The 21,376-nt window shown below is 32.7% G+C and overlaps 1 protein-coding gene across 3 annotated transcripts in view; it reads right to left on the minus strand.

Annotated features, from left to right (window-relative positions):
- Dtn (transmembrane protein 132C dtn) overlaps positions 1–21,376 on the minus strand; it is a 148,576-nt gene that overhangs the window by 22,140 nt on the left and 105,060 nt on the right. For all 3 annotated transcript variants that reach the window (XM_072886320.1, XM_072886321.1, XM_072886319.1), the window contains 2 exons: positions 11,730–11,873; positions 3,070–3,328 (listed from right to left, as the gene is read on the minus strand). In XM_072886320.1, coding sequence (XP_072742421.1) covers positions 3,070–3,328; positions 11,730–11,873 — 403 coding nt within the window. The remainder of the gene's footprint in view (positions 1–3,069; positions 3,329–11,729; positions 11,874–21,376) is intronic.

The raw sequence follows: 21,376 nt of genomic DNA on the forward strand, positions 1-21,376 counted from the left end.
TAGTTTTTATTTCATGGAATTATAAATTTTATATTGCAAAAAAAGGAAAAAAAAAAGGTAGGAAGTATATTACCCACTGCCGGTGAAAGGGTTAAAAGGGATGTAAACAATATAATTTAATAGCAATAGCTTGATGTTAATTATTATTAATTAAATGTCTTTAAAAATATGTCTTAAAATATAAGTTTATACATTAATATAGATTAATATATATACTTACCTAAAAATAGAATTTAATAGAAAAAGGTATTTACATTATTAAAAAATTATTATTAAATTATTATTTTTATTGAAAAATATTATTAAAAAAATATATATGAAGAGATGAGTTTTCTAAATTGACTGTTTTATACGCATACTAATTTTCTAGCTCTTATTATTAAAATCGATGCATTGATGTTTTTCAATTAATTCGTTAATACATTGCCTAATCTAATCGTCAATGCGATTCCATATAAGCTGACTTTCATGCACACAGTTATGGACCACGCACCTGCTGCATCATGTTCTCGGAAATTGCGAGTGTGTCACGGATAATGTGAAACCATCCGATTTACCTCACATTCCTAGGCTTGTGTCCCTAGGTATATCATGTTGTTACAGACTGATTGAAAAGCGAAATATTGTTCGGCTTTTGTGTGAAAATACAGACGTTGGACTCTGATTCATGTTTTTTTTTTTAATAAAAACTGAGTTGTTATTATTCCTAATAAAATTTACAGCCAAAACCGAAGAAGATTCAACAGTATATAATCCTTTTTTTTTAACAAAATGTTGATAAAAATGTATTTTTTTTTTAAATATTTTATGTGCAATTTTACGTTATACCTACCATTCGTATATTTTTCAAGAGTCTTTCATATATGATCGATTTGACAATTCGATCACATTCATAAGCACATTCTATTTTTTTATGGTTATTTTATATATGCGGTTATAAAAATATAAAAAATTTCGAGCGCCAGAAAACTTGCGCAAAAAATTTACATTGATATCGAAAAAAATTGTAAAGTTGATTTTATGTCTCTCGGTTAAAATTTTCAATTTAGGAAATAAATTATATAGTTTTGTTTAGAAAAATTCTCGTTACCATCATTCAAAAATGTACAAAATAATTGAAATAATTTAATCGGTAAGGATCAAATTACAATATTATAGTATTAATATAAATTGTAATATTATGCAGCCCGGTCAAGATACATCTTTCAAATACTACAATTTTAATTTGAAACTTTCTTCCTCGAGACTATTAATACTTTAAGTGAAAATTAATGTGTCACGTTAATGTACAATATATATATAATATAAATTATAAATATAATATAAATAATATATAAATAATATAAATAAATTATAAATTATAATATAATATAATTATAACATAAATTGTAATATTACAGCCACGTCAAAATACATCTTTCAAATTCTACAATTTTGATTTGAAATACTTTTTTCCTTGAGACTATTAATACTTTAAGTGAAAATTAATGTGTCACGCTAATGTACACTCCACGTGTAAAAACGAACGGAGGAAATGTAAACGCCACTCGATATACCCAAGCAATCGAAAATTTCATTACAATCCGTTGTTACGGCAGCTGCGTCGTTGCCGTTATCGAAATGGGTGTATGTAGCATTGGCGATCGACTCCGTGGAATTTTGCCACGGCTAGAAATATCGTCGTTTATGGTGAACGTGTGGACGCGGAAAAATCGAAGAGAGAAGGCGCGAGAAAGGGGGGGGGGAGAGAGAGAGAGAGAGAGAGAGAGAGAGAGAGAGAGAGAGAGAGAGAGAAAGCATTATCTTTTGTCGATCCTTTCTGCAACGGGCGCTTTTTCCTTTTTTTTCATTGTCTTTACTTCCTTCTTCCTTCTGTCTTCTTTCTCGGGGCTCGTCTCGATGCTCGCGAGGATCGTAGATTGGCCAACCGAGTGGAAACAGATTCTCGCGCGACGGCGTGATCGATATATACGAACGCGTATTGATCGCCCCCCTTATCGTTCGAGTTAGCTCTTTTCCGAGGGATTTTCACCAGAGAGCGAAAATTGCCGCGATGAAAATAACCGTAACCGACGGAAGATAGCCAAAAATCTGACCAAAATCTTAAAAATCCTCCGACTACTTTCCCTACGACATTTTAAAGTTCCTGATCCGATGCAGTCATAGTGCAGATTATGACGTCAGAAGCGCAAAGTCATTTGAATTTTCCCTCTTGTATTATACAACGAGGTAATACGCGCGAATTCTGTTCGCATCGCAATCATTTGCGTTGGAAAAGATTGATAAAAGACGTGTAAAATCCCTTTTCTCTTTTTCAGTTTTTTTTCAATTGATAAATGGCGCGATAGGAAAATTTATTTTTATCTCTAAAATTTTTAAATCTCGCAGAGATAATGTTTTATATATGATTTCGATCATTTTTAAATATGAAATATTAAAGTCAAATGTATACTTTTCAAGCTGGTTTATATATTTTGAAATAAACTTATTTTTACATCATATCTAGAAAGATAAAATACATCCTTTCATATATAAATTTTACAATATTATATATTATATATTATTTTATTTTTAAATTAAAAATTAATATAAAATTTGTAATTAATTAAAGTTTAACAAATTTTTAAAAATGTATTTCACATATTAATTTGAATTAAAAAACACTCTATTATTATTATTGTGGTTTCGTTTTTCTTTACTATATGATTAATACGATTCATTAATTAAAGTAGAAATAACTTTTTGCATAAAATTATATAAATATATATTTTAGCGTTACATGTAAGTCAGTTTTTCGATCAGTTTATTTCATTGTACAGTCAAGACAGTAAAAATTTAAAATTTATCATTTCTTTCCACTTACTAGACTTTTTCAGTCAATCTAGTCCTAGAAAGATAGAAGAAAGATACCAGCCCAGAAAAAAGAATTCTTAAAATCCGTATCTAGGCTGAACTTTTAACTTAGATAAAGGTAGAGGAAGCAGAAGTAATTCTTCTCGAAACAAAGTGTACTCGCGTAACTACTCGTAAAATTAACATTTACATCGCGTTAAAAGTGTCATGCATCACCTTAGAGATCGGGAGCACCGCCTGTATATCGTCCTTCTGTATTTCCAGCCGCGCCTGCAGCTTTCGCTTCTCAACATGATGGTGATGATGATGCTGCATTCGCTGCTGCAACTGATCGACGCCCGTCAACTGCAAGCCCTTCTCGTCCTCGCCCTGGAACTCGTAACGAACACTCCATACGATTTTACCGCCATCCCAGCTTCCGCCTATGCCCTCCTCGCTGGCCTCCAGCAGCATCGTCATTATTTCTTCCGCGGATCTGAAACGTGACAACGGTAATTCTGAAAAAAAAAATTACTTCCACGTAGTAAATAAAAAATTAATAAGAGAAATGTGACCTTTATTTCTCGAAAGAAAAATCGAGAGAGAAGAGAATCTTCCTCTCTCTCTCTCTCTCTCTCTCTTCGCGGTCGGAAAGAAATTTCCGATGAAAATTCGATAATATGATATTTCAAAATCAAAGATTAGAAATTGTAATATAGAAAGTTATATAATAAAAATTCGTAACTTTGTAACAAAGTTTTCGCAAAATATACAGAGTGTTACAAGATGTTATTTCCGAATCGTCGTACAAAAAATGTTTCAAGTGAAATTTATGGATTTTGAATAGGATAATATTGGATTTTAACTAAAATCATTTTTAAAAGGTTTATGGAAACCTAGTTTTTTAAATAAAACTATTTCAATTTTTTTTATTTAAATACGAAATATTTTATATTTTAATTTCACATAAATTATTACATTCTTTCTAAAATATTCATTTTTTATTAGCTTACGTCAATACTTTTATATATAAAATAATGAGAAGGATCAATTGACGTAAAAGCAAAAACACATAGTTCGTTTCTCTGTGATTTTCTGAAAGACGTTCATGTAATAAATAAAAACTAACGAGAGCAATGGGAACTTTACTACTTGAAAGAAAGAACGAGAAGGGAGAGAAGAGAATCTCTTCAACGAACGGGAAGAAATTTCCAACGAAAATTCGATAATTGGATGTTTTAAAAGCAAAGATCAGCAGGGCTATTCTGTAACTTTTAACGCACGCGTTACGATATGATACTTTAATTGTGGAGAAGGATTTATCAATCCTTGTAGCCAAAAGAGAGATTTTCAAAATCTGTAATTCATACAGAACATGAATTACAGATTTTGAAAATCTCTCTTTTGGCTACAAGGATTGATAAATCCTTCTCCACAATTAAAGTACTTATAAAAACAACACGCGGGGGCTAATAATTTCATATAAAAATGATAAAAAATTAAAAAATGACAGTTACATCGTAACAATATTTATTTAATATAAAAAGTTCTACGGTATGTTCGTGCAAGAGATATAGCGTCCGTGTTTGGAATAACATAACAGAATATTAGTAAACTTTTGGAAATGACTTTAGAAGCCTAGTAAAAAAGATTTTCAAAATCTGTAAAAAATTACTCTCGTGCATCTGTGAGGGTGCGAGATTAAAACACAAACTCACGTCAGACGACATTTCTAAAAGTTTACAAATATTCCTTCATGCAATTCCTAGCAGAAACCTATCTTATTTTGTGTATATAAATTGCAAAACTTTTATATTAAGCAAATATATTGTCATGTTAGGTTAAATTTTGGTCGATAATATACAACAGCTTTTGGATTCCATTAAGTCTCAAGTGTTAGATTTGCAAACGTATTGAAAAACCTGTATAGCTTTCACAAGATCAATATTTTTCATTTGCAAAACATTTTCATTTTTTTTAATCAAAATTACAATAAAAAATATTTATTAGATATTCAATATTTTAATAAGACATTGAATGTATGTGAACGCAGTTATATTATATACATAATTTATTTGGCTTGCAACTGTTTACGATAAGTAAGAACAAGAGTGTAAAAAAAATATTTAAAAAAATTCTCTGAGTGAAAAATCGCTCAATAAAATTTCATAAAAATATGTACACTTTGATTTTTCCTAGTACAAAAAAAAAATTCCAAGTCTAAAAAAAAAGACAGCATATCATAACGCATGCGTTAAAAGTTACAGAATAACCCTGAAGGAATAACTGTGTGTAATAGAAATTTGTAACTTTGACGAAGTTTTCTTAAAAATGTACGTGCATGTAGATACCAGATTCCTCGAAAGTTTAAGATTGTCGAGGATAATCTACGGAAGTGGAAGAAATGTATCAGCGGCAAAAGAGATTCGTTTACAGCGGTTTGTGTATACACGGATACGGAACAAATGAGTTCGTTCATTCGCTCGTGCTCGCGCGAGTGTAAATACACTCTTGCCGATTGATGCTATTTCCTCTTCCTGGAGGAGATTCGTGAGAACGAGCGCAAGAATTAAAAAGAACGAAAACTCGTTTGTTGTTGTCCGGTTGTTGAACGACAAATAGAAAATTGTTGCTCTCGCGCGACGAAGCTTTGTATTTTAAAGCACATACTAAAACAGAAGAGGAAGAGAAAGAAAGAGAGGAAGGATGTTGGTCCAAAATATATTTGATGTTTATGTTTAGTTACGTGCGATTCTCTGCGGTTCATTCATATTTTACAACAAGCAACGAACAACATAAAATTACCGTGAAATGAGCTATTTCAACGAAAATTAAACCGTAATTAAGTATTCATGGCTATGTAAATTTAATTATACTGATTAAGATCTATAAATTTATTAAACTTAATTAAACGTGGTTTTACCAAAATAAAATGTTATTCGGTGAAACGTTAACAAACATTTACATCTGTGTTAAGGAAAATATATTTGAAATTATGTAAAAAATATACATATTTTACATTTCTTTTTTAAATTGAGAAAGTGCATGTTTTATCCGTGTTTTTTAAAGTCGAAGTTTTCAGCTTGTTACGAAATTATCGAGCTTCTTATCGAGAATCTTATCGAAAATGTAAGAAAAATATACGTGGTAGTACGTGAGTACCTGATTATCTTATGGGTACTATACACGCTTAAAAGCCATAAATAAGATACAAAATCTGTAGCCGGATAAGAATTATAAGAACCGTAAGAATAAAACTAATAACCTGCGTTCGTTAAAATACTATAGATGCTCGTTATTAGTTGATCCTTATGGTTTACGCCTGCGCTCACGACTAGGAAATTTGTGTGCTATGCCCTGTAGAATATGACGTAAAGTTCTTTGGTCGAGAAATATTCTAAACGCAAGAATATATAAATTTATGTTTGTTACTCTTGTCTCAAAATAGTAAGACAATCTTATTTAACTCGAGAGAGAAGAATAAGGATAATTGATTTAATTTTTAAATTGTTTTATTTTTATACTACATGAGATTGTGACGATAACTAAACACATCAAGAATATCTTTTGTAATCAGAAATCCTTTCGGAAAGGATTATTGTTCAATTCAAGTCTCACAATCAGCGAACTATACTCGTGTGTACTTTTGTGTGTGGTTATAAAAGACTTAAAGAAGAAGAATATATTTATATCAAGAAGCTTGTTTATGAAAATCATACGCGTTCTACACAGAAAAAAAGTGTCAAATGAAAACTTATATACTCATATGAACGCGTTCATTGCTTCATATATACGCAACAATTTATAATCTTCTTGGAAGAATTTAAAAATCTTAAATTTTAACAATATCATACTTTTATTTCAATACTACGATTGTCAATTTCAAGAATAAAATAATTATTTTAACTCTAAGAAAATTATAATCTTCGATTTGAACATGTGTTATTTTCTATGCAACATTTTTTCCTCTCCATTCAAGAAAATTATTCTGAAATAACAAAAATATATTTTTCTCGGTTGAACTATATAAAATGTCTTCGTCCAAGCAAATTTTCTTTGTTTAACGCAATATAATCTCATTTCAAGATTTACATTTTGAAACTAAAGATATTGTCAAAATAAGAATATTTTTTTTTTCTGTGTAAGAACTTTGTACATCGTAAGATATTTCAAAGGTGAATGATGCTATATCTTCAAAATAATTAAGAATCAAGCAAAATAAATAGCGTGAAAATGGAATAAAACTAATGATTATTCTAATGATTATTAGGCAAATTTATTAAGACATTTCTCTCGGTCCCACTTTGGGTCATCTTCAGTTATTACAATGAATTAACAAGAAAAGATTCCATCATTCCTACATTCCATTCTTATGTATTAGCGACAGCACTTGCGAGTTTGCATTGTTTTCTTCCAACAATTGTAACCAATAAAAGACTTTTCATACGAGAGATTCGCTATAGTTTTTAGAATGCCATGTTGTTTTGATGGCATAAATTACGATTTTCTTATTAATTATTATACTAATTATTATATTAATAATAATTAAAGATGCAAAACCGAAGTAAGAGCGAAATGTCTTAATAAATTAGACTAATAAAAATCAAAAGTTTTATTTCTATTCTTCTCGCACTCTTATTATAGTCCAATTTTAATATCTTCTTACTTATAATATTCAGAATAATCTTATTTGATTTGATTTATTCAAAATTGAAATTGTTCGAAAGCTATACTATACCTACCTAGCTACGGAGAGCAACATCACACGCGTCGCATTCGCGTCTGATCTCTGATCCTGATCTCGGGGCGAGAACCGTCGCCTGCACAGAATCTCGATAAGCGAACTCCCCCCCCCCCTTCTCCCTCAAAAACGAGAGAAGTCGCCCTCATCCCTCTCCACCCTTCCCCACCCTTATCGCATTGATCTACAGTTGCGTGCGTGACGGCCGACGTTATCCTCGTATCTCCCCCTCCCTCTCTAACCCCTCTACGATCCGAAGCGACGTAAATCGTCGACTTCGCGGAAGTCGAGTCGAAGCGGAATCAAAGCGGACCATCGGCGGGTTAAGAGTGATAACGAGAGAATATCGCTTCTCTACCTCCTCCATCGGCATCGGCATCGCCAACGTCAGCACAGGCACTCCTCTGCCATCTTCTTTTCTTTATCAGCGCTTCACCGCGATACGGCGGTATATAAGACGATCCGTTCGCAAGCCGCTGTCGTAATTTGTCTTTTACGTGAATCGATCATGCGTCGCGACGCGTTACTCTTTCTCGCGGGTACGCTAGTTGCGTTATTCGCGAATACCAACGTCCGGGCGTATCTTGTGGAGGATCGAGACGACGCGTTAAAAACGACGGCACCGGCTGTTGCCGCGGACGAGAAGAGTTTGTGTCATTTCAAAATATGTTCGACTGAACCTCGAACCCTGAAGCCCGACAGCTCAGCATCGACCAGCGAAGAGAAGAATGTTGATAAGCGCGCAAAGAGAGACGCGTACGAAGACGACGATGTACAGATCTTCGAGGGTGAGATGGAAGAGGAATTTCAGCGGGTGAAACGTGCGTCGAAGAAGAAGGAAAAGAAAAATGACAACGACGATGACAGCAGTAGTAGTTCTTCCAGCGATGACGACGACGATGACAACGATGATCATAAAGAGAGCCCGAAACGATGTGGAAAATCCAAGAAGGATGATGATGACGACGATGACGACGACGACGACGACGACGACAATTGTAATAACAATCGTAAGAGTAAGAAACAACGGGCGAAATCCAAAGACAACGATGACGATAATAATTGTGATGATGATGATGATGATGATGATGATGATGATGATGATGATGATGATGATGACGACGACGACTCATCGTCTTCGTCTTCCTCGTCGTCTTCAGAGGAAAATAAGAAAAAACGACAGAAGAGACATACTAGAGATGATATTGAATCAAATCCATCGTCCAAAGAATGGGAAAATGATAGACGAAATTGGCTGAAAGTTCAGAGAGATCTATCGGAGAATAACTTGTCCGAGGGAAAAAATAATCCAACGAATCAACATAATGGAAAGGTTGATTCGGAACACGAATCAAAAAATTCGGAAATAGTCCGAGTGAAGATGCTTCCAGTAAAGAGTTACAAACGCGGAAATCGATTTCGCGAAGTGATCGCAGATAATAATCCGACGAATCAACATAATGAAAAGGTTGATTCGGAACAGAAATCAAAAAATGCAGGAATAATCCGAGTGGAGGTGCTTCCTTTATATTTATATCCAATAAAGAATTATAAACTCAGAAATCGATTTCAAGGAGTGATCCAAGATACTTTAGATAAGAGCAAACCATCGTCCGAAGAATTGAAAAATAAGACGAGATTTACTCGAGATACATCGGAAAATAACTTGTCCGAGGAAAAAAATAATTCGACGAATCAACATAACGGAGAGGTCAAGGTTGATTCGGAAAACAAATTGGAAAAGCCTAAAATGGTCCGAGTTCCTTTATATCGAATACAGAATAACAAACCCAGTAATCGATTTGACAGAGCGATCCAAGATATTTCAGACGAGAGTGACTCATCGTCCGAAGAATTGGAAAATAAGACGAAACTTACGCGAGATGCATCGGAGAATAACTTGACCGAGGGAAAAAATAATCCGACGAATCAGCATAACGGAGAGGTCAAGGTTGATTCGGAAAACAAATTGGAAAAGTCCAAAGTGGTCCGAGTTCCTTTATATCGAATACAGAATAACAAACCCAATAATCGATTTGACAGAGCGATCCAAGATATTTCAGACGAGAGTGACTCATCGTCCGAAGAATTGGAAAATAAGACGAGACTTACGCGAGATGCACCGGAGAATAATTTGTCCGAGGGAAAAAATAATCCGACGAATCAACATAACGGAGAGGTTAAGGTTGACTCGGAAAACAAATCGAAAATCCCTGGAATGGCCAGAGTAGGGGTGGTTCCTTTATACCGGAAAAAGACGAACAGACACCAGAATCGATCTGTTAGAACGCTCCAAGATACTTCAAGCAAGAGTAAATCATCGTCCGAAGAGACAGGCATCCTAAAGAATCGATTTATCCGAGCGCTCCAAGATTCTTCGGAAGAAAGTAAATCGTCCTCCGCGAAAGAAAGGGGTGAACCAAAGAATCGGCTTGTCCGGTCAACCGAAGAAGATTCCGCGAGTAAATTGTCATCTGAAAAAAGTGATAAAGCCCTTTTCCCCAGTCCCCCTTACATCGAAGATGTTAGCCAATCGCACAGTACCGTAAAGCAAACTGACAAACCGCACAATCGAGTGACTCGATCAAAGGACGGCAAGAAGAAGAAAAAGACACAGAAGAAGAAGAAGAAGAAGACGAAGCGCCATTGCACGCCCAAGGCGACTACTGTTAAGGCAGATACTCCAGATGAAACGACTCTACCAACGGATCATCTTCCGGTTTGATATATATGTACCATTAATCCCAAAAGTATATTTTCTTTACGTCACAAGTACGATATATACATACAAAGAGTATACATTATATAAAGTTAATGCAAGTTGAATACTATTACACTTGTACGGCTAGTTAAATTCTTAAAATTATACTAAATATATATAATATATTCAAATGTAAAATTTATTTGTTTTTTATTAACCATTCAAGTTTAATCAAAATGAAGATTAAAAGAGAAAATTCAGAGTCTTTTAGATATGAATAAATCGATAATTAATTATTTCTAAAGTTAATGCAATTTGAATACTATTACTTGTACGTTTAGTTAAACTCTTAAAATCATAGAAAATATATAATATATTGAAATGTAAAATTTATTTGTTTTTTATTAACTGTTCAAATTTAATGAGAATAAAAATTAAAAGGGAAAATTTAGAATCTCTTAGATATAAATAAATCGATAATTAATTATAATATTTCTAAAAATTGGCGAATTAATAATTATTCGAATTCATAAATGTTAATTTTTATTCAAGTGAAACGTTTTAATATAAGATGTTTTTCATTAAAATGAAATGAAATATTATGCAGAGGATGTAAAATTTCGTTAAGCCGGCACACATATGTTGGTGAGCTCAGAAAGATTTTCGCTAAGATTGTGAACATGAGAACAGTTAATGCAATTTAAATCCCTCACTTCTCTCTGTTAAATTGAAAATGCTGCAAATTAAATTCTGCCACGAAACGAGACAAGACAAATTTCTCGACAAATGAACGAAAACCCGTTAAATTTTTTTTCCAATATTATACCATAATCAACCTTTTTTTATTTTTATACTTATTTTATTGAGTATTATTTAAAGTTTAAACCAACCTCTCTTTTTTACATATTTCTTTTTTTAATTTAAAAAAAATATGTCTACGAATCTTTCACTTTGCGTTGAATATTCCACAAAGATACTATAAAAATTAATTTTCTCAATAAAGATGTTTTAATTATAATCACATTTATTTTATTATTTGATTGAAAATGAACTTACTGAACTGAAAATTATTGTCGATAATTAATATTAATGCCAAACGTGCGCTTTGTTTTAATAATTTTTATTTTAATAATTAAATTTTAAAAATTAACATTCGCATGATCAAAAAAATTACTGATGCGAAATTAATTTTTCAATTAATGTTTTATAATATCTTGTTTAATAAAAAAATATATTTTTTAATCTTTTACCACCTCTAAATCGTATTACATTGAATATACATTCAATGTAATACGATTTAGAGGTGGTAATTGAATGTATATTCAATGTAATATGATTTAGAGGTGGTAAAAAATTAAAAAATATATTTTTTTCTGAAAACTTAAAAAAATTCTAAAAATATCAATAAAAGAAAGTTGGTTTAAATTTTTTAAAGAATATTTGAGATCTACTTACGTGCTTAATACACGTGATGACGTTTCTTTGCGTCGCGCTGTAAAAGTGGCGCCTGTATTTTTCGCATTTACTTCGCTTTGGACGATCCAATCCGGACTGCTGGACGAGGCATCCAGAATCTTTACACCGGCTTTCACTCTCACTCTAAAACACACGGAAAGTTTATAATTGTAGCATAAGTTCAAGTATCGTCAGATTTTGCCGTGATATTGGAAGAATGGAAAGAATGAGGTGACATGGAAATAGCGAATGGGAATTGTTCATGTGTAAAATGTAGAAAAATATAATTAATCCATTATTCTCCATCAGGATGAATACACATTGACCTTTATTCTCGTTAATTTGAGAAAAAATTATTCCGAATGATTCGTTAATTAACAATCTGTATAATTGGTTATTACGTAACGTGATATTGATTTATTTATTCGTTATATCTATTATCAAATTATATAATTTGGATTCTTTGGAAATTAATTAAGGTATAATAATTTCTCAAGATGAATTCGATATTTGCATGACGTTGAATCTTGACATCAATCAATCGATATATCCACTTAATTTCTCGAAAAAAAAAAAAAAAAAAAAAAAAAACACTATAAAATTTCATCAAAAAAGAAAATACGTTTTACATTAATCTCATCATTATTATCGTTTCATAATATTTTACAGCGCGTATAATCTCAAGTATGACGTAGTAGAAATCGGCCAGACCTTTGTAACATAATTAATTGCAATCAGTAAGCCAATACATAAACTTTTCCCACGCATACAGATATTTCGAAATTAACGTACATACGTTTGACTGATGCAAGAAGGCTCGTGTGTTAAAAGTGATAGATTATCAAGTACAATCGTGAAAAGGAGAAAAGCAAGAAATAAAGTGAAAAAAGAAAGGCGTACGCTCGAGGTATTATACAAGTCACGTATAAAGTTTCAAAACTGTTTCTTTTTAACGAAGACTTATACGGGTACTCTACTTGCGTGCTACTTTCATTACTCATATCACGTCGTATCGATCGCGACTCGCGAACGTTTCTTTCATCTAGCGTATTATTAGCTACCTCTTGTTATTAAAAATGAATGAATATATAGTCCTTCACCAATGAAGCTTGTATCCCTTCTTCATCCATGTATTAGGTCTACCAATATCCTCAAGTATCCTCGAACTTCTCCGTACAAAAGTCAAAATAATTAGTCGCATTTTTTTCAAATATAATTCGATAACTAATATATTATACAGTTTTTCTAGATACAAGTAATAGTATTTATCCATTCGAGTATAATAACAACAGTTTGCTTTATCGAAAGAATTATTTACAAGAAATTTCGTGAAAAAATAAGAAAGTCAATAAAGAAAACGCTTATCTCCTTTCGTTAAAAATATAACGGTTGCATTGATCAGGTTGAGAGACAATTTCTTCATCGCAACTCGTGATCGATTGAGAATTTTTATTATTAATGATATCAATGATAAAAATAGCAAAAGAAAAAAAAAGAGATCTCTCTCTCTCCCTCTCTCTCTCCCCTCTCTCTCTCGATTCGAAAGAAATTCTCATTTTTATTTATATACCATCATTTATATTTTATTGCCATTAGTACGACACACAAACGTGCACGAGGAGAGAGGAAAATAGATGAAATAAACGAATATAAACTCGCGATAAAGTCAACTTTTCTTTCCTTCATTCTGGAGAATGTATGTCCTATTATGTCCTTTTTCGATCTTGTCAGTTATCTTCGGCAAAGTTGTACGTATCGGTTTTCCGTTCGATCATCGGACTTATTCGAGGACCCTTCACGTATGGCATCTTCATGCTTCGAGTATCGGTTCTCGGCTGTCGTCGCAATAACACCACGCTACCACTTGTCAACGCAATGTCGCGCGCATTCCGACGCGACAATCGCTTAAGAGCCGGATTATAATCAAAGAGGCGTCAATAATGCACTTCGCGTTTTATCATACCGCGTTTTCTGACGCTTTCCCGATCATCTCTCATCGAACATCTGTTTAGGAGCGAGTTTTTCGGAGAGTGCTCCGAAAAAAAAATATTAATAACACGATGAATTTATTTATGTAAAATTATATAATTTAATTATAAAATTAATTTAAACATTATATGTATAACCCTAAAACTGAACACGTTTTTTTTTGGCACCGTAATCCTGAATGCGTGGGTAACAAGTGGAGTCCGAGTTAATTTTTGTTCTCTAAAATTACTTCAAAAATTCTAAAAAAACTTACACATCTTCTTTTAAGTTTAAACTAAAAGTTTATGTAGTAGAGTTAAAGAAAAAATATTTTTAAATATTATATTTTTGTTATTTGTTAGATCAAGATTTGGAAACATAGATGTTTTATATAAAAATTTGAAAAAATAATTTTGAACGAAAAGGCTTCCAGGAATTTTTAGTTCAAAGTTCGAAGTTTACGAAAAAAATACTATATGTTCACGGCTTTAAAAAAATATAATTATTTGAATGATCGGAAATGGGTAATTTTCAGGTATAAAAAAAATGTGTTTTTTTTTTTAAGGAAAAATTTTTTTTTAATCTTCAGGTAATTTATTTGAAAGAAAAGTAAAAACAAAATGTAATTTACACTACAATCTACAGTATAAAAATTGATTAATACATACAACTCTTGTTTGTTGCTCGTTATCATTAACAAAAGATAATTTTAGCATGAAAATAAATGAATACAATAGAAATTAAAGCAATTTGTTTCTTTTTAGGGAGATTATTGTAAATTTATAACTTATTTTCATAAAAAACGATTAACAGCAAAAAACAATATTTTAAAAAAATTTACTTATTCAGCCTTTCTTATTTAATATACATAAAGCAAATACGTGCGTCATTTGTGTCCGCTTCAGATTTAGATTCGCCAGCACTTTGTACTGAATAAACTGTTTAAATTGTCTTTTCAGTTATAAGTCCCTTTTGACACAAACTTTTTTTTTGGATAAGTTTCCAACCTCGAGATTTTATTAATATTTTTTTAAAACAATGGATTAAAAATGACACGGACACGAAAGACCCACGTGTTTAATTTGAAGGATAATTTATATATATAAAATATAATATAAAATTTATTTAAAAAAATATTATGAGATTAAATTCTAATAAAATCAATAATTTTTTTAAGTATAATACTTGATAGAAAAGAGAAATATTTATCAATAATTAAAAAAAAAGATGTAGGCTATATTTTCTATATACTTATGTGTTCCAGAAAGATAGACAAGAACAAGATGATATTTTTGAATTCAGAGAAAATTCCGGAGGTATACTTAATAAACTCTATTTCGAAACTCAGTTATATTTCGAGAATATTTCCATATAAAGAAAAATCATCTCCAAATTGGCCAAAGGAACAGTGATATGATGAAAAGAAAATAGCGAATCTGGGATGCCTGGCATAATCATAAAACGGTATGTACATGACAGATAGCTGCGCGTGACATTCCTTTCGATCTCGAGATTCTCGCGTGGATTTCTCAAAAATTTACCGCCAAAGGAGGAGAGTCACGAACGACTACGCACGTATTCCGACGGAAATTTCGCGACATTGGCGTCGTTTGTCTTCGTCGAGAGTATCCCGCGGACGAATAAGATTGTCTCTCGCGCGATTCTAAGAGCGTCACGTTTTCCTCATCATTGACTCGCTCTCGCGCAAACCGAGAAAACTGCGTTCTTCATTCCCGAACGCTTACATATTCGCGCTCCAGTTACGTGACCGAGTCGCAAGGTCGGTATCATTGACATACGCGATTATAATATATACATGTAAATAGGAACGAGAGAGGAAATGCGACGGAAGAAACGCATCTATCTGACGCCGGCGACGCAGAGATTATTCATCGCGATGTGCCGTATCCGCGTGTTGGCGCTCGCGCTAAAATCAGACATTGTGGTTGGCACGATATAACGTTGATAAACCGACCTCGGTCCTCTTTAGGTCAGATAATTCCAGCTATAAACCGAGCAATATATATGTATATAATATGTGTATATAATAAATGTATGTGTGTGTGTGTGTGTGCGTGTAATTATCCATCTTTATCATTTAAATATTTTGGTTTTTATTTTCGCATTGACTGATTGGAAGTGGTGCTCCACTTTAAGGCTCATTTATACATATCCGTTCCGTATCCGTACTGGCAAAATCGGATTTGATCGTTTACAAATATCCGAATCGCATCCGTAAATTTTTTGAAATAACACGTCAGTCTTGAGACGTACGTGATCATGGCAAATCTGTCGGAAGACGAACTATTAATTTTGGATAAAGGAGAGCTTTTTTTAAAGAAAAAAAAAAAAATAAAATTTATAGGCTCACAAAGTATGTGTACAGAACGTAAAACGGAAGGTAAATTTTTCACTTCATATAAAAAATCTTGTTGATTAACAAATTTTATAATACTAGTTATTGAATTGTATATTACATATTATCATATTGTTTGAATATAATTAAATATTTTCGAATTAAATATTAGATTTATTAACAGTTACATTATTTCGTTAAAATTATTTTACTAAATTAATAAATTTGCTATCTTATATAATAAAATATTCTACAAAATATAATAGAATGTAATTATATAATAAAATATAATAAAAATTTTCCTACAAGAAAATGTTATTTCTACACGGATGCTGTACGGATGCCTATTTATATTTGTCCGTACACCGAAAAAATCATATTCTCATTTTAAGAATATACCACTTATTTTTAGAATAGCTTCCTTTAAAATAAGCGCCAAGAGGATTTTCTTAACTAAAGACAGAAATCCTCTAAAAAAAAGTAGAAAAGTATTAGATATTCTTAATATGTAAGAATATATACACTTCTAGTTTGAGGCTTTCGTGGCCATTAGAATTGTCTAAACTGGGGACTTCCGGATAGATGCCGCGTGATTAAACAGCGTAATGCACGCAATGACGTTTCGCAAACGTTGCAGTATGCATTTTCAGGGCTAAGAGCCCCGATACTGAGCTCTCTTGGGTTGGGGTTTGGGGTTCTTATATCTTGCGAGAGGTTTTTCTATCTACAGGAAAAATATACCGTTATGCCCTCTAGTGGTATGAGCGCAAATAGGGTTTGTATGATACAATTTAAGAATATTTTCTTTATTTCATATACTATTCTTAACAAAAGATCATTAGAGGGAAATATTCTGAACTTTTTAGAATATTTTATTGGAGGAAAGCTTTAGAAGGAATTCTTTTAAAATAGAGAATACAATTTTTTCGGTGTACATGTCCGTATTGGTACGTTCAATGCCGTCCGTTCCGTGAAAATTTAATTGCCAACGATATCGGTGATGTCAGTACGGACCCTGACGGTACGGATACGGAACAATGTAAATACTTACATTTAATTATATAGAATCGAATCTAGCATCCGTGCACTGACGTGCGCAATACGGATATGTATGAATGGATCTGAATTCTCTATGTCGTAATAAGATGCGAACTACTCGAGTATTATTCAGAGTAAGAATTATCGATGTTTAAAAAAAATATCTATACAGAATCGAGAAAGAGAGCGTACTTTACGGTATACGAGAGTCCGTAATAATTTATTCACGACATGCACTGTCATTGACACTGTGGCTCAACGCGCATGCCTTAAGCTCTTGCTCACCCAGTATGTATCCTCGGCTACGAGGTCATTCTTAATTCAACGAGGATTTTCAAGCGCGCGAGTGCGACCGCACTGTAAGCGGATCTGGCGGCAAACGGAAAAGTGCATCCCGAGAGCGGGTAAAAAGAAAATTCAAAGCGAAACGTATATATTTTCCGAGACAGGATATTGCCTCTTCAAGTCACTTCGGCGTTTATTTGCCCGAATCAAAGAAGCGGCCGGCTAATTCGTATTTAAGGACACTACCGGACGCCCTCCATAATAATAATTCAATTTGCCTCGAAAACGAAGGTAGGAAGAGTGCACTCAAAAAAATGATCTTGCAGCTTGAAGAAAAATATTTTAGACGTAAAAAATTCACTGAAACAGATAAATTATTAGCAAATACTGTGATACTGCATATATTTTGCACATAATCAATTTAAATGACAGAGACAGAATTTATATCTATACTATTAGTGTAATTTAGATATAAAATTTTTCTGCGATACCTATCTTTAAGGCCTATTGTCAAGAACAATTATATTTGTGATTAATATTTGGCAATGGGATCTGAATTTTCTAGAGGTATTGCTAGAATATTGCTGCTATAAATTCTGTACGTGACAAACAATATTCTAACAGATATAAAAAGTAGCGATAAATATACTAATAAATATGCATGGTATTTTATTGTTTTCTTAATAATTTTCTTGATCTTTCTCTGAACTGGTTCTTTCATACCCATCTTCCCCTACTTGACCGCTTCCGAAATATGTGTAAAATCGTCCGTCTTTTTCTAAGAAATATTCGCGAACGCGGGCGACAAATCCGACTTCGCCTCGAACGCGACATTTCGCCTTGAGAATATTTTATGTCTCTCGGAAAATGTCGTTTCCGCGCTTTGAATTCCTCCTACGATCCTCCGCGTATGATGCGAGGATTACAACGACGCGTATAAACGGAAAAAAGACGCTTTCTCTCTCTCTCTCTCTCTCTCTCTCTCTCTCTCTCTCTCTCTCTCTCTCTCTCTCTCTCTCTCTCTCTCTCTCTCTCTCTCTCTCTCTCTCTCTCTCTCTCTCTCTCTCTCTCTCTCTCTCTCTCTCTCTCTCTCTCTCTCTCTCTCTCTCTCTCTCTCTTTTCCTAGAGTAAGAGGAAGGACGAAGGGCGCTTAGCCACACTCAAAAAAATATTTTGTTAATGTAGATAGATTTCTAGATGTCTCAATTAAAATTTATCGCTACTTTTTGTATCTGTTAGAATATTTTTTGTCACGTATAGAATTTATAGTAGCACTATTCTAGCAATACCTCTAGAAAATTTAGATCCCATTGCCAAATATTAATCACAAATATAATTGTCCTTGACAATTATAAGCCTTAAAGATAGACATCACAGAAAAATTTTCTAAATTGTCTAAATTATACTAATAGTACAGATATAAATTCTGTCTCTGTCATTTGAATTGATTAAGTGCAAAATATATGCAGTATCACACAGTATTTGCTAATAATTTATCTGTTTCAGTTAACTTTTTACACCTAGAAAATTTTTGTTGCAAGATCATTTGTTTGAGTAAATGATTCGTTTTAAATCAATTTTACTAAAAATCATGAGGATCTTGAAGTAAATAAATTATCATTCAAAAAAATATTTTGTTAATGTAGCTAGATTTCTAGATGTCTCAATTAAAATTTATCGCTACTTTTTGTATCTGTTAGAATATTGTTTGTTACGTATAGAATTTGTAGCAGCAATATTCTAGCAATACCTCTAAAAAATTTAGATCCCATTGCCAAATATTAATCACAAATATAATTGTCCTCGACAATAGGCTTTAAAGATGGCATCACAGAAAAATTTTCCTAAATTACATTAATAATACAGATATAAATTCTGTCTCTGTCATTTAAATTGATCAAGTGCAAAATATATGCAGCATCACAGTATTTGCTAATAATTTATCTGTTTCAGCGAATTTTTTATAGCTAGAAAATTTGTGTTGAAGTTGCAAGATCATTTTTTTGAGTGTGGCTTTTTCATGCCCGCTTTCCCCTACGAAGGACCGTCGGACAAATGCATTTATAGGCGAAGGAAACATTCATCTTCTCTGTATTATTATTACAATATGCGCCTCGGTACGCATTTTACTCGCTTTCGGCAAAGTTTCAGATTAATCGGCCGCAAACTGTCAAGTTATCTAGGATCTCTTCGCCTCGCTTCAAAATTCCAGCGGCGTCAGATGTTATATAACATATGGCGGTTTGCACACTGCGGCGCATACTACGGACACACATACACAGAGCGTGATGTTAACTTTATTCTCGACAATTGTACTACATAGCGGGCAAAAATATATGTACAGCGCATGTTCCATATATCTAAGAAGAACTCGAGTTGTGTTCTCCGCGTCGCAAGCAATTTAAGTGTACAAAAACAAGCGTAATTACCGTCTCTCTGCGCGGCAATTCGCTTTCTCGCTTTCGACAATTCATTTACATATCTCCGATCTTAATCGTTTCGCGTGAACTTTGAATCCGGAACTTTAATTAAATATTCTGTATTTAAACAGAGAGTAAATTAAACTCGCGAGAAAAGCGGAGAAAAGCGCGCCTGACAAAAAGACTGAAACATGTACAACATCAATGTATCGCGCGATATCACCAGTTTGATCACAAAGTGCTGAATAAAAATTTATGTAACGACAATAAACAGCATTCAACCCTTTTATAAATTTTATAATTTTTACATAATTTTTTTTATTAAGAAATGTAAATAAAATATTAAATATATATAAATTCATGATATCATGTAATTATCAGTTTTTTTAAGTTTTCATTATTTATCTATAAATCTCTTGCACATCTTTTGCAACTCCTTCATTATTTATTCATATTATTGCGCCCTTCAATCAAGTTAGGATTCTAACTGTTTATTAATAATAAAAATTGCATGGTACGTCGAGACATTTTCGATTATCACTTGTCGATTAATAAGTGATGATCTATAGGTTAAGAGGATGAAAACTAGTAGAGAAAGATAACGCGAAATGGGTGATGGATATCGGTCATCGTTAAACGGCATAGCGCTCGGAATGCTGGCTGGGCGAGCCAATTACAAGTTCCAGATCAAGTTATTTCCGCGAGCCTATCTCGCATTTACATACAAATCACCGATGTGCGAAGCACACGAGAAACGCAATCCGGAGATTCGACCTCGAATCTACCATATACACGTATGTGTGCTCTCTCACGTTGACAAATGACCAAATGTCTCTCCAAATGTAGCTACCCGTTTATTCAATGATCATCCCTACTCCCCTCCTCCTCGGTCTCTTCCTTCGCATTTTCGGGCGATCGATATCGGTGACGCTGTGTCTGTCTGTCTTTATGTATGTATGTATGTATGTATGTATAAAATCACTCGCAAATCAACATCTGTATCGTATCGCGCGATACAAAATTTTTTAGAAATTTTAAAAATTTATGAGACTGTCTACGCAAATCTTGTAAAAAAAATTGTCTAATCTTCCAGACATTTTTGTTGAAAATTTCAAGAGAATCGTTTAAAAATTTTCTTGATGCAGCTTTTCTTAAAATAAATTTTTTTTTCCATGCGTTTTCTAACGTTTTTCACTCTACGGAGGAAAAATACAAACAGAGTCTCAAGCTTCAAGTGCTAGATTTATAAATGTACTGAAAAAAATGGAATAACTTTTGTATGCTCAACATATTTCACTTGCATAATATATTCATTTTTGTAAAAATTACAATAAAGAATATATACTGCATATATTCAATATTTTGTTCAAACATGAATGTATAAAAAAACAGAAAGATATATATAATTATATTTTAAACACAGCTTGGTTTATTGGCCGATTACTGATATTATAAAAGCAAATTAATTATAGAGAAAATTAAACAAAAAATTCCCCGAGTATCGATAAATTTCATGAGAATTCCCTGATTTTTTCAAATACAAAAGAAATCCCTCACTCAAAAAAATATTTTGCTAATGT

This window comes from Anoplolepis gracilipes, chromosome 2 (genome assembly GCF_047496725.1).
Source record: "Anoplolepis gracilipes chromosome 2, ASM4749672v1, whole genome shotgun sequence".
Taxonomy (NCBI): Eukaryota; Metazoa; Arthropoda; class Insecta; order Hymenoptera; family Formicidae; genus Anoplolepis; species Anoplolepis gracilipes.